The 12750-nt window shown below is 37.0% G+C and overlaps 1 protein-coding gene across 8 annotated transcripts in view; it reads right to left on the bottom strand.

Annotated features, from left to right (window-relative positions):
- The window catches only part of EVI5 (ecotropic viral integration site 5), a 261524-nt gene that overhangs the window by 69540 nt on the left and 179234 nt on the right, over positions 1 to 12750 (bottom strand). For all 8 annotated transcript variants that reach the window (XM_049879778.1, XM_049879780.1, XM_049879782.1 and 5 more), the window contains one exon: positions 4397 to 4543. In XM_049879778.1, coding sequence (XP_049735735.1) covers positions 4397 to 4543 — 147 coding nt within the window. The remainder of the gene's footprint in view (positions 1 to 4396; positions 4544 to 12750) is intronic.

Raw genomic sequence — 12750 nt, 5'->3', positions numbered from 1 at the left:
TGAAATGTTAACATTAGGAGGAGGTGAGTGAGGGGGATATGGGAACTCTATATTACCTTTGCCACTTTTCTAAACATAAAGTTATTTCAAAATTAAAAGTAAAAAAAAAAAAGTGAAACAAATACAGCAAAACAGAGAAAAAAATACAAAACCTTACATCATATTGCTTTTCTACTGAAAACCTTTCAATGGCCTCCACAGCACTTGAGTAAAACCCAAAGTCCTTTCCATGAGCTACAAGGATCTACATGGTAAGAAGAGTCCTAGCCCACCTCCCTGGCTTTTCCTTGTTCAGCTTTTCATTATATACTAGAATCAGTAACCAAACTCCTGCTTTTGGGCCTTGAAACTTGTAACCATTTTCACACGAGGATCTTCCCCTAGCACTTCATAAGGCTGGTTCTTTCTCATCCTTCAAGTCTTAGCTCAGATATAACACCTCCTGGCACTTGACTGGAAACCCTGGTGGCGTAATGGTTAAGTGCTACAACTGCTAACCAAAAGGTTGGCAGTTCGAATCCACCAGACACTCCTTGGAAACTCTATGGGGCAGTACTACTCTGTCTTATAGGGTCACTGTGAGTTGGAATCAACTCAACAGCAACAGGTTTGGTTTTTTTGGTTTGGCACTCGATCTAAATTTGCACCTCTATTCTATACCATCCTACATTTCTTTCCTAGCATTTATTCCAATTAATCTTATTTTTTTACCTATTGTCTCATTAAGCATTATGTTCACCATCTTCATCACTGCATCTCCCACTGCTTTTAAGAGTATCTGACAAATAGAAAATGCTCAAATATTTGACAAATACATAAATCAGAGCCATCATTCTTTGATGTCTCATCTCCTCCCATCTCTGTTTGAGAATCTCATCCTAGAATATGTAAATGATGCCTGTTTAAAATGAACAAAATACGTGGCTACATACTTTGTAAGCAACACAGTGAAGAATCTAGAACTATCATACCCTCCTGTTCAAAGCACAAAATATACAACCTTAAGGAGGGCAACTTGACAAAATCTATGAAAAGTACAAATGCATTTACCTTTGATCCAAAAATTACGGGCATTTAACCTGCAGAAATGTGTGGATATACCCGTGCACATGTGAAATTATGTAGGTACAAGGTTATTGACTACACATTGCTTGTAGTAGCAAAACAATGGAAACAACACAGGTGTCCATCAATAAAGACCTAATTAAGTAAACGATGGTAAACCCAGGCAATAGAAAACAACGTACCTTAGAAACAAATGAGAAGACACTTCAGGCACAGATACTGAAAGCTTTATAAAACATATTCATGAAAAAACAAAAAGTAGAACTGCATTTATTACAGTATGCTATCTTTTGTGCAAGAAAGTGAGAAGAAAAATTACATACTTGCTAGTATCTGCCTAAAAGAAACACTAGAAGAACATATTAGAAAATAATAAAAGCAGTTATCTGAAGGGAAAAAAAAAAAGGAGGGGAGTACGTGGTAATGTTGGGAACAGAATGGGATAAACAGGAATAGAGTGGGAATGATACTTTCATTTATACTTTGTTTAAAAAAAATCAAAGAATTGTGAAAAAAGTATTATTAGCTATTACAATTCCTATTAAATATAAGAAACCCGTTTAATTTCTTCCTGTTTCCTTCCTGTCATTATTCCACATATGCACATGTTGTAATTTTGATTGACTTTCTGCACTTATCATTATTTATTAAATCATTTTACAAGTTTGTACATGAAATTAATTTTTTTTTCTCATGAATGTGTATCTCTATGTAAGGAGCCCTCGTGGTGCAGTGGTTACAGTGATCGACTGCTAACCGAAAGGCTGGCTGTTCAAAGCCACCAGTGGCTCTGTAGGAGAAGGATTTGACAGTCTGTTTCTGTAGAGATTTACAGCCTTGGAAACCCTATGGGGTCACTATGAGTTGGAACTGACTTAATGGCAGTGGGTTTGGTTTATGTATCTCTATGCAGAACTAGAGAATATAAACTGTTTCTGTAATCTTCAAATTAAGACTTACATACAAAACCGTACTTGAAAAGTATGTTTAATAGGCCCCAAATCTCTCTATTGAAAACCTGGGACCAAATGTGTTTTGGAATTCCAGATTTTTTGTATTTTAGAAAGCAATATGGTACAAAGGAGTCCCTGGATGGGGCTAACAGTTAAGTGCTCAACTACTAGCCCAAAGGTTGGTAGTTTGAATGCACCCAGAGGCATCTCCAAAGACAGGCCTGGCAATCTGCTTCTGAAAGATCACAGCCTTGAAAACCTTATGAAGCAGTTCTACTCTGCACACATGGAGGTGCCATGAGTTGGAAGGCAACTAACTACAAGAACAACAAGGCGCATAAATATACGTTAGTATTATCCTGCAGGGTCTAGGGCAGGATCCATAATGAAACAGTATTATTTCTGCAACGAAGTATAAATACCACACCAAGCGGGATAAATAAAAATTATAAAGGGCTTTATGCCAATTCAAATCAGATTTTGCCTCCAGTATGTGCGAAACTTATGAAAAAAATTTCTGAGTTTCAAAATGTTTGGATTTTGAAATTGGGGAATCATAGACTTGATTGAATTGTATTGCTGCACATTTCATCTTTAACTGGAAATACTCAAATTCAGTTGTAAAGGGAGAATATGGTTAATATTTAAAACAATATTTTACACAAATGAAAAATAAAAGAGCTTTAATGATTAACAAGTTATAAGCCATAATCATGTAATCATATAAAACTAAATGAAAATTTATCAGATTTATGTAATTTAAGAACTGGTTTCCTTGCAAAGGTCAGGTTTGTTCCAACTTAAAGAGGTAGAATACATACTTAGTAAAAATGTAGTAGGTGGAAGGGTGGACAATTAACACAATGGTCACTCTTGAAATCTGTAAAAGCTATTATAAAAGACTGAATAAATCAATATACAGAGCAAACATAGGGGAAGAGATCAGAGTCAGCATCTATAACATACTTAAGAGAGATATTAACAAATAATTTAAAATTATATAAAATTCCCCATCAGTTCTTAATAAAATCCTCTAAAATTCCAAATCTGGCCATTACTTCGATAAATTCAAAGAAAATTATTTTCATCAGCAAACTCCTCAAATATTTATTACCAAAGAACACTTGTTTTGATTAAAAGATGCTAAAGCATTTAAAGAATCATATTAAATTCAGCAACATTATCAAAATACAAGGAAAACTTATACCAACAATGAAAAAAAGATTAATTTTAATTCTCTATTAAAGATAAATCAACACAGACAATATAGCATCACAAAAACTCAATGAAATTTTGGTATGGCAAATCAAACTGATACAACCTCATTTCACATCATCTGATTTTCAAACTAGGCTAGTCATATCTTTCAAGAGGGACCACTCTTAAATTAGTACAAATATCAGTACCACCTACAGATTTCTGTCAGTGTAAATGGTAACAGCCATGCATATTTATTAGGATGTAATTTCACCTCTGGATTTCAGTGACACTGATACACCACTCAAGCTTCACTCTTGGTTTTTAATGACACCAGCACAAGTTGATGGAATTACAGCTTTATATGTGCCATTGAAAGTCTTATTTCTCGTCACAGAATAATAACGCTGGAATCTTTAAAAGGGCATCATTCCTCCTATCTCACTGTGGAAAGATGGATATCTAGTTTATTTTTAAAATCCCATGACTTGTCCTCAGTAATTCATTCTAATGGTCAAACCACAGCCATTTCTTCAGTTATTTCATGCACATGCACTTTTCCTCTCTACTCCACAAACTCCTCCTCTCTCACCACTGCTTTGCTATAAATATATTTCAGGAAAAAGTGTATTTGCACTCCTATACAACTGATACTTTGTGAATCCGAACACTTCATAAAAAAAGAAACAGAAGAACTGATTAAAAGAATTATGGGAAATATACGCAATTTTCCCATCCCACTGATCCACACACATTTCTTCTGCTCTGTACTCTATCCAAAAGCATATACCAATATTGATGCCCACTGATAAGGTATCAATCAAAGACCTAAGCCCTCTAAATTACCTGTCTTTTTGGCTGATGAGACATTAAAAGCTTTGGTTTAAAAAGGTCAAAGAAAAATTATAAAGAGATACTTATAAATGCCAATGCAGGTGTTATGTTAACCAAGTAGGTAGCTGAAATGAGGTTTCCTGCCTGAAATCCACCCCCAGAGCAAGATGAGCAAGATGGTCCAAATGCAACCACCAAACCAAATTCAGGAAAAGTGAGAAGACAGAACAGCTTTTTTGTTTTGTTTTGTTTTTACAATACTTTAATCATGATGAGTATATAAAACAAACCAACAAAAGACATCATTATATTGACAAAAACATAAACTAGCTAGTTGACATATTTACCTTGCACTCAATCTCTGCTTGTTTGCGCTTTGCTTCACTTAACTGAGTAAGTAGTCCTTTGTTCTGTGTAGAAAGATACTGCACCTTCTCCTGCAGATTGATCACCTCTTGTTCTGCTCTTCGAAGATGGTTACTGTTAATCTGGTTCTAATAATTAAAAATATAAACTCTCAGACTACATAAAAGGCCTGAATATATTTACAAATTTTTATTTAGGCACTTTATACCTCAACATTATAAAAAACACTAGTCATAGGTCAATTTTTTTCAACAGTTAAATAATAAAAAACAAAACTGCTTTAAAAATTAAAGATCCAAAGAAATACATAAGGTTCATATTATAAACTTTTCAATTTAGCTCAATTTACCATTTATATAATAAATGTCTACAAACTACAGTGATGCATACACACAACTTAAAGGTATTTATTGATTAAGTTAACTCCTCTTTTCATTTCACAAAGGGAAGCAGAAACTGACTGAAAGATACCATCACCATTTACTGAACTGTAAACTCTTTGACACCACGAAATGTGTCACGCGCTTCTATATTCCCTCAACGTCTAGCATAATCTCTTGTTATGAAGCACAGACTGGTTTTGAATTTGGGCTTTGTATTTCATGATTGAACAAACTAATATCTCTGAGTCTCTGTTTCCTCATTTGAAAAACATACATAAAAATACTGTCTGCTTCTTACTTGGTTGTCTTTAGCATTAAATGAGATAATACAACTAACAGGCCCTACTAGGTAGTAAGAACTCAATAAATGTTGGGTAAAACCCAGTCAAAACAAAAAAAATGTTGGGTGCTTATTATAATTATAGAACATACTAAAAATCTATAGGCCTTGAATTGACTAACATGAGGTAGTTTTCCTGTTAAAAGTTTTCCCATTCAAAAAACTTCTGGTTATGACTAGTCTGACAAAGGTCTAATCTCTAAAATCTACAGGAAAATCCAACACCTCTACAACAAGAAGACAATCAAATAAAAAATGAGCAAAAAACATGAACAGACACTTTACAAAAGAAGACATTCAAGCAGCTAACAAATACATGAGAAAATGCTCCCCATCACTAGCCATCAGAGAAATGCAAATTGAAGCCACAATGAGATATCATCTCACCCCAACATTACTGTCATGAATCAAAAAAACCGAAAATAACAAATGTTAGAGAGGCTGCAGGGAGATTGGAACTCTTATGCACTGCTGGTAGGAATGCAAAATGGTACAACCATTTTGGAAAACAATACGGTTCTTCCTTTAAAAGCTAGATATAGAAATACCACATGATCCAGCAATCCCACTCCTAGGAATATATCCTAGAGAAATAAGAACCGTCACACGAATAGACATATGCACACCCATGTTCACTGCAGCATTGTTCACAATAGCAAAAGGATAGAAACAACTTAGGTGCCCATCAACAGATGAATGGATAAACAAATTATGGTACATACACACAATGGAATACTATGCAACGCTAAAGAACAATGATGAATCTGCGAAGCATCTCACAACATGGATGAATTTGGAGGGCATTACGGTGAGTGAAATAAGTCAATCACAAATGGACAAATATTGTATGAGATCACTACTATAAAAACTCATGAAAAGGTTTACACACAGAAAAAACAATCTTTGATGATTATGAGGGAGGGGAGGGGTAGAAGGGAAAAACATAGATAGACAATAGATAAGCGGCAAGTTTGGCGAAGGGTAAGACAGTACACAAAACTGGGGAAGCCAGCACAACTTGTCCAAGGCAAGGTCATGGGAGCTCCACTGACACATCCAAACTCTGAGGGACCAAATTACTGGGTTGAGGGCTGTGGGGACCATGATCTTGGGGGAACACCTAGTTCATTTTGCATAACATAGTTTATAAAGAAAATGTTGTACATTCTACTTTGGTGAGTGGTGTCTGGGGTCTGAAAAGCTTGAGAGCAGCCATCTAAGATACTCCGTTGGTCTCACCCCATCTGGAGCAAGGGAGAATGAAGAAAACCAAAGTTACAAGGCAAAGATTTGTTCAAAGGACTAATGGAGTACAAATACCACAGCCTCCACCAGACTGAGTCTAGCACAACTAGGTGGTGCCTAGCTACCACCACTGACTGCTCTAATGGGGATCACAAAAGAGGGTCCTGGGCAGAGCTAGAGAAAAATGTAGAACAAAATTCTCACTCAAACACACACACACACACACACACACACAAAGACCAGGCTTACTAGCCTGAAAGAGGCTGAAGAAACCCCAAAAGTAAGGTTCCTGGACACCCTTATAGCTCTGTAATGAAGTCACTCCTGAAGTTCACCCTTCAGCCAAAGATTGGACAGGCCCATAAAACAAAATGAGACTAAATGGGCACATCAGCCCAGGGGCAAGGACTAGAAGGCAGGAGGGGACAGGAAAGTTGGTAATGGGGAGCCCAAGGTTGAGAAGGAGAAAGTGTTGACATGTCATGGGGTTGGCAACCAAAGTCACAAAACAATATGCGTATTGTTTAATGAAAAACTATAGTTTGCTCTGTAAACCTTCATCTAAAGTACAATAATAAAAAATAAATAAATAAATAAAGTTTTTCTATTCAGGCTAGACCCAGTGTGAATTCCCTCAACCCCAAATTATTCTAGCGAGGGTCTAACAGTAGCGACTTTCGTAACCAAAACCAGGTAAAATCTGGCTCCTCCTTCAACCTTGGCCTAGTTATTTAAACTCACTGAAGTACATTTCACTGCTAAAAGTGTTGATATTACTATTGGATTTTCAAGGCTGAGTTGTGGGGATCATAGGGGAAAAGTTTATGAAAGAATGCCAAACAATGCCAGAAATAAAACAGGTACTTTAAAAAACCTCAGTTGTTACTATTATTATACCTATCCTCTTCACTCTGTGAAAATGACCCTATATCCAGTTTTAATGACAAAAATTTGGACCGCTTAGTACTTTTAAGCTCTAAAACTTTCTACCACTTCTGAGTTTCTTCATTTTTACTTTTACTTATATTCCTGACTCACAGAAGAAATACTTCTTTCTTTTTATGATTATCTACTAATTATATTATTCTACTTTGTGGGCTTCCCATATTACTAGATATTCTTTCTTTCATTGAAATGAATGCTGTCTGTCTACACAATTAAGAGTGAACTTGTTAGTATGATACTCAAAATGCTCCGCAATCTATTTTTACTAGCTTACCTCCTACCATTAAACAAACCATTACACTCCAGAGGGACATATTTTCAACACAGGCTGCACAGCATTTCCACATATAAACTCCCTGCAACCCTGAACACAAGTCCATGCCTGAAAATTACAGAACACTCACATATAAGCAAACCCCAAGAACTGACCGTGAGTGAGAATCAATAGACAAAACAGTAAAAACAGATTTTTAAGATAATAAAATAAGCATATAAGGACTATAAAATAGGTATGTTTAAGATTATGAAAGACAAAAGGAGGAAGCAAAAACACAAGCAGAGAACAAGTCTCTGTCAAAAAAAGAATCAGCAAATTTGAAAAGAGCCAAATAAAATGCAAAGAATTTAACAATACAGCAACTGATATTAAAAATTCACTAAGAGGAACAACAAAAAAAAACCCCAATTAAAAAAATGGAAAAAGGACCCGAATAGACATTTCTTCAAAGAAGATATACAAATGGTCAATAAGTACATGAAAACATGCCCAAAGTCATTAGTCATCATGGAAGTGAAAACCAAAACCACAATGAATACTATTTTACACTCACTAGGATCAGAAAATAACAAGCGGTAGTCAGGGTGTGGAAAACCTAGAACTCTTGTGCACTGCGGGTGGAAAGGTAAAATGGTGCAGCTGCTGTGGAAACAGTCTGCCGGTTCTTCAAAATATTAAACATTGAATTACCGTATGACACAGCAATTCCATGCCTAGATATATACCCAAGAGGCTTGAAAGCAAGGGATCCATCAGATACGTGCACACCAGCGTCCACTGCAGTATTATTCACAATAGCCAAAGGTGAAAAAACCCAGGTGTTTAGATGAATGGATAAATAAAATGTGGTTTATACATATAATGGAATGTTCCTCAGCCATAAACAAAAATGAAGTCCTGATATACTCTACAACATAATGGAGCCTTGAAAACAATATGCTAAGTGCAATAAGTCAGACACAAAAGGACAAATATTGTATGATCTTACTTATACGAAATACCGAGCATAGGAAAATGCACTGAGACAAAGGTTTATGAGCAGTTAGCAAGGTCGGGTGGTAGGGAGCAATGGGGAGTTATTGCTTAAGGAGTACTGGGTTTCTCTTTGGGGTAATGAAAAACTTTTGGAAATAGATAATGGTGATGTTGCACAGTATGGAGAAATGTAATTAATGTCACTGGAGTGTACATTTAAAAATGATTAAAACGGCAATTTCTTGTTATATATATTTTACCACAATAGGGGATTAGATGCATTTAAAAAGAATTAGTGCCCCAGAAGAGGTCAAGAGACACAGAAAAGAGAATAAGAAGGTCCAAACTATACCTAATAGTGGGTGCAGAATTGAAGGAAAAAAGGTGAGCTAGTCTAAAAGATGATAATGGTTGAGAATTCTTCACAACTAAAAAAAAAAAAAAAAGTATGAATCCACACTTAAGCACACCTAGTCTCAAACAAGATAAATACAAATTAATCCTCGAGATATACTGTACGAAGCTTAGAATACTAAAGAAAAGAAAAAGGTAAATAGCAGGAAAGACAGATTATTTACAAAAGAAAGTTAAGTGTCCTGAAGACATCTCAACAGCAAAACTTTGTAGTGCTCAAAAAAATAAACATCACCATAGGGTAGCATCATCTTCAGCTAAAGTATCTTTCTAGAGTAAAAGAAAAGGAAGTTTATTTTAAGATACATAAGTGAGAGTATCTACAACTCAGGATTCAAACTGGAAAGAAACTGTCAAATAAAAGAATAAAGAACAAAAACTTGGAAAACAGGTGGACAAATCACAATGAACACTGACTCCATAAAACAATGATAATTTATCAAAAATCTAAATGAGTATTGCTGAGTCATTTCCAACTCATGATGACCCAATGTGCTACAGAGGAAAACTGTTCCATAAGGTTTTCATGGCTGTAATCTTTATGGAAGCAGATTGCCAGGTCTTTCTTCCTCAGGGCCACTGGGTGGGTTTGAACTGCCAACCTTTAGGTTAGTAGTTAAAAGCAAACCATTTGTGCCACCAGGGACCTTACAATAATAATAATGCCTACTAATCTGGGGGTATAAAAAAGATGTATAATAGTAACTTGTAAGATGGAAGAAAAACACAGGACGTTCTTCTAAGGTCCTTGTACTGTTTGGAAGGCAAATGGAGATAATAACTAACTTCAGACTTCATTCGGCCTGATAAGCATTTAATTTTTTCTCAGGTAATAAACACTAATAGGAAAACATGGAATTATAAAAGTCAAAGGAGTAGAGTGAAAGAGAAAAACCAAAACAATCCAATAAAAAGCAAGAAAAGAGGAAAAACAGAAGAAATAGAAAGTACACAATAAAATAATTCCACATAATCAGAACCTGATTGGGGATATAGAGAGCTAGAAAGAGCATCGCTCCTATCCTTTCAATTAAAAAAAAAAAAAAAAAAAGCCAAATAAACTCTAAGTTCATGATTTTTGTTAAACCCAGAGAGCTGAGGTCACAGGGCAACCAACTAGCCCAGGAGTGTCCTAAGAGAGATGGGATGGGATGGGATGTGAACACTTGTTCACCTATGGCAACGCAGCCAGATACTGTTAAAAATGATTAAATATCAAATTAGTGGAGGCCAAGTGTGGGCTGGCAAGAGAGTGTGGGGTCCTAGGGGACAAAAGATACAGGGAAGCTCATAAACTCTTGAACACTCTTTCTTTATGGAGCCCTAAAGGTGAATACCAAAAAGATTGGTTAGAGTCCTGAGAAAACAACCCTCATGATGCAGGCCTGAGGGAGGGAAAGAGCAGCCACTATAGGCAGGTCACTCGATCTCGTCTGTCTCCTCTAGGGAACAAAACCCTTAATCTGCAGGAAGTGGGACAACAAACACTGCTACCCTCTGGGCACTAGCGAAAGCCACTGCATATAGGGGAAGGGGAACCAATACGTTCTGGGTCTAGAACTACAGCTGGGGATGAAGCAGAACAAAGAAGGCCAAGCATGCCAGATTAAGAAACAAAATGTTAGCTTAAGACTGAGGCTTTATCAGAACAGGGACTATTCCTGTCACTCCAACTCTCGATAAAAAGAAATGGTGGAGTACTTGCTGGAGGCAGACCCTCTCTCAGGCACGGTGCAAAGTGAAGACCTAAAGACAGTGAGAAAAACTCCTCTGGCAAACCAGTACCCACTCTTCAAATAAAGTATTGTTAGAGGAGTTTGATGCCTGTGGTACACTGAGAGTAACCACAGAAACAACAAACCTCAAACCCAGCCCAACTCCAGACAATAGTAACACAAACCCTAACATTAAAGGCCTCACAGAAGGAAGGTATACCCATTTCCAGGCATAAAAACTTTTACTGTAATCTCCACTGTCCTACACAAGATATCCAGCTCTCAACAAAAAGTTACAAAGCACAGCAACAGGTAAGAAAACAAAACGAAACACTACCAAGAGACAAAACCATCAACAGAACCAGCCTCAGATATGACACAGATGCTGAAATTAATTGACAGAGAATTTAGAATAACCTTCTTATGATTAATATGCTATTATGGACTGAACTGTGTCACTCAAAAATATGTGTTTTAAATCCTAAACTCTATGCCTGTGGTGGAGCCCTGGTAGCACAGTAGGTAAGAACTCAGCTGCTAACCAAGAGGTTGGCAATTCAAATCCATCAGTCGCTCCTTATAGTCCCTATGGTGCAGTTCTACTCTGTCCTATATAGGGTCACTATGAGTTGGAATAGACCAGACAGCAGTCGATTATGCCTGTGGTTATAATCCCATTTGGGAATGGGTTATCTTTGTTAGGAAACCCTGGTGGCGTAGTGGTTAAGTGCTGCGGCTGCTAACCAAAAGGTCAGCCGTTTGAATCCACCAAGCGCTCCTTGGAAACTCTATAGGGCAGTTCTACTCTGTCCTCTAGGGTTGCTACGAGTCGGAATTGACTTGCTGGCGATGGGTTTTGGATTTACCTGTGTTATGTTAATGAGACAGGATTGGTACAGGGTATGTTTTAAGTCAATAAAAGAGATTGAATGATTAAATAAGCAAGTAAGAAGCAGAGACGGGGAAAGAGGGACGCCAAGCCATATGAAGACTGCCAGGAGCAGAAGCTAAGAGGTAAGGACCTTCTCCAGAGCCAACAGAGACAGAAAGTGTTTCTCTAAAGCCAGCATGCTAAATTCAGACTTTCAGCCTCCTGAACTGTGAGAGAGTAATTTTTTTTTAAATTGTCCTTTAGGTGAAAGTTTACAGAACAATTAGTTTCTCATTAAACAATTAACGCCCATATTGTTTTGTGACACTGGTTATGAACCTCACGATGTGTCAATGCTCTCCCTTTTGTCCCCCCAGGTTTACCCTTTCTATTAGCACAGTTTTCCTATCTCTTCCTGCCTTCTCGTCTTTGCTTTTGGGCTGCTGTGCCCATTTAGTCTTATATACATGATTGAACTATGAAGCACATTCCTCATAAGCATTATTGTTTCTTTTATGGAAATGTCTAATCTTTGACTGAAGGGTAAACTTCACGATTGGCTTTAGTACAGAGTCAAAAAGGTGTCTGGGGGCCATACTTTTGGGGTTTCTCCAGTCTCAGTCAGACCAGTAAGTCTGGTCTTTCTTTTGTGAATTTGAATTTTCTTCTACATTTTTCTCCTAATCTGTCTGGGGCCCTCTGTTATGATCCCTGTCACAGCAGTCAGTGATGGTAGCTGAGCACCATCTAGTTGTTCTAGGCTCAGTCTGGTGGAGGCTGTGGTAGTCGTGATCCATTAGAGAAAATAATTTCTGTTATAGCAGTACTAGATAACTAAGACAGAATTTGGTACCAAGAAGTGGGAATGCTCTTCTACCAAATACCTAAAATGGAGAAGTGGTTTTGGAATTGGGTAATGGATAGATGCTGGAAAAGTTTTAAAGTGTCTAATAGTAAAATTCAAAAAAACTATGAGTCAGAATCAACTCGATGGGAATCGTTTGGAGACCCTGATGGTGTAGTGGTTAAGAACTATGGCAGCTAACCAAAAGGCTGGTGGTTCGAAACCATCGGGCGCCCCTTCGAAACTGTATGGGGCAATACCACTCTGTCCTATAGGGTCACTATGAGTTGGAATCGACTCATAGCGACCCTATAGTAAAATCCTAG

Source organism: Elephas maximus, chromosome 3, assembly GCF_024166365.1.
Source record: "Elephas maximus indicus isolate mEleMax1 chromosome 3, mEleMax1 primary haplotype, whole genome shotgun sequence".
Lineage (NCBI taxonomy): Eukaryota > Metazoa > Chordata > Mammalia > Proboscidea > Elephantidae > Elephas > Elephas maximus.
This window is presented reverse-complemented; position numbering and strand designations above follow the sequence as displayed.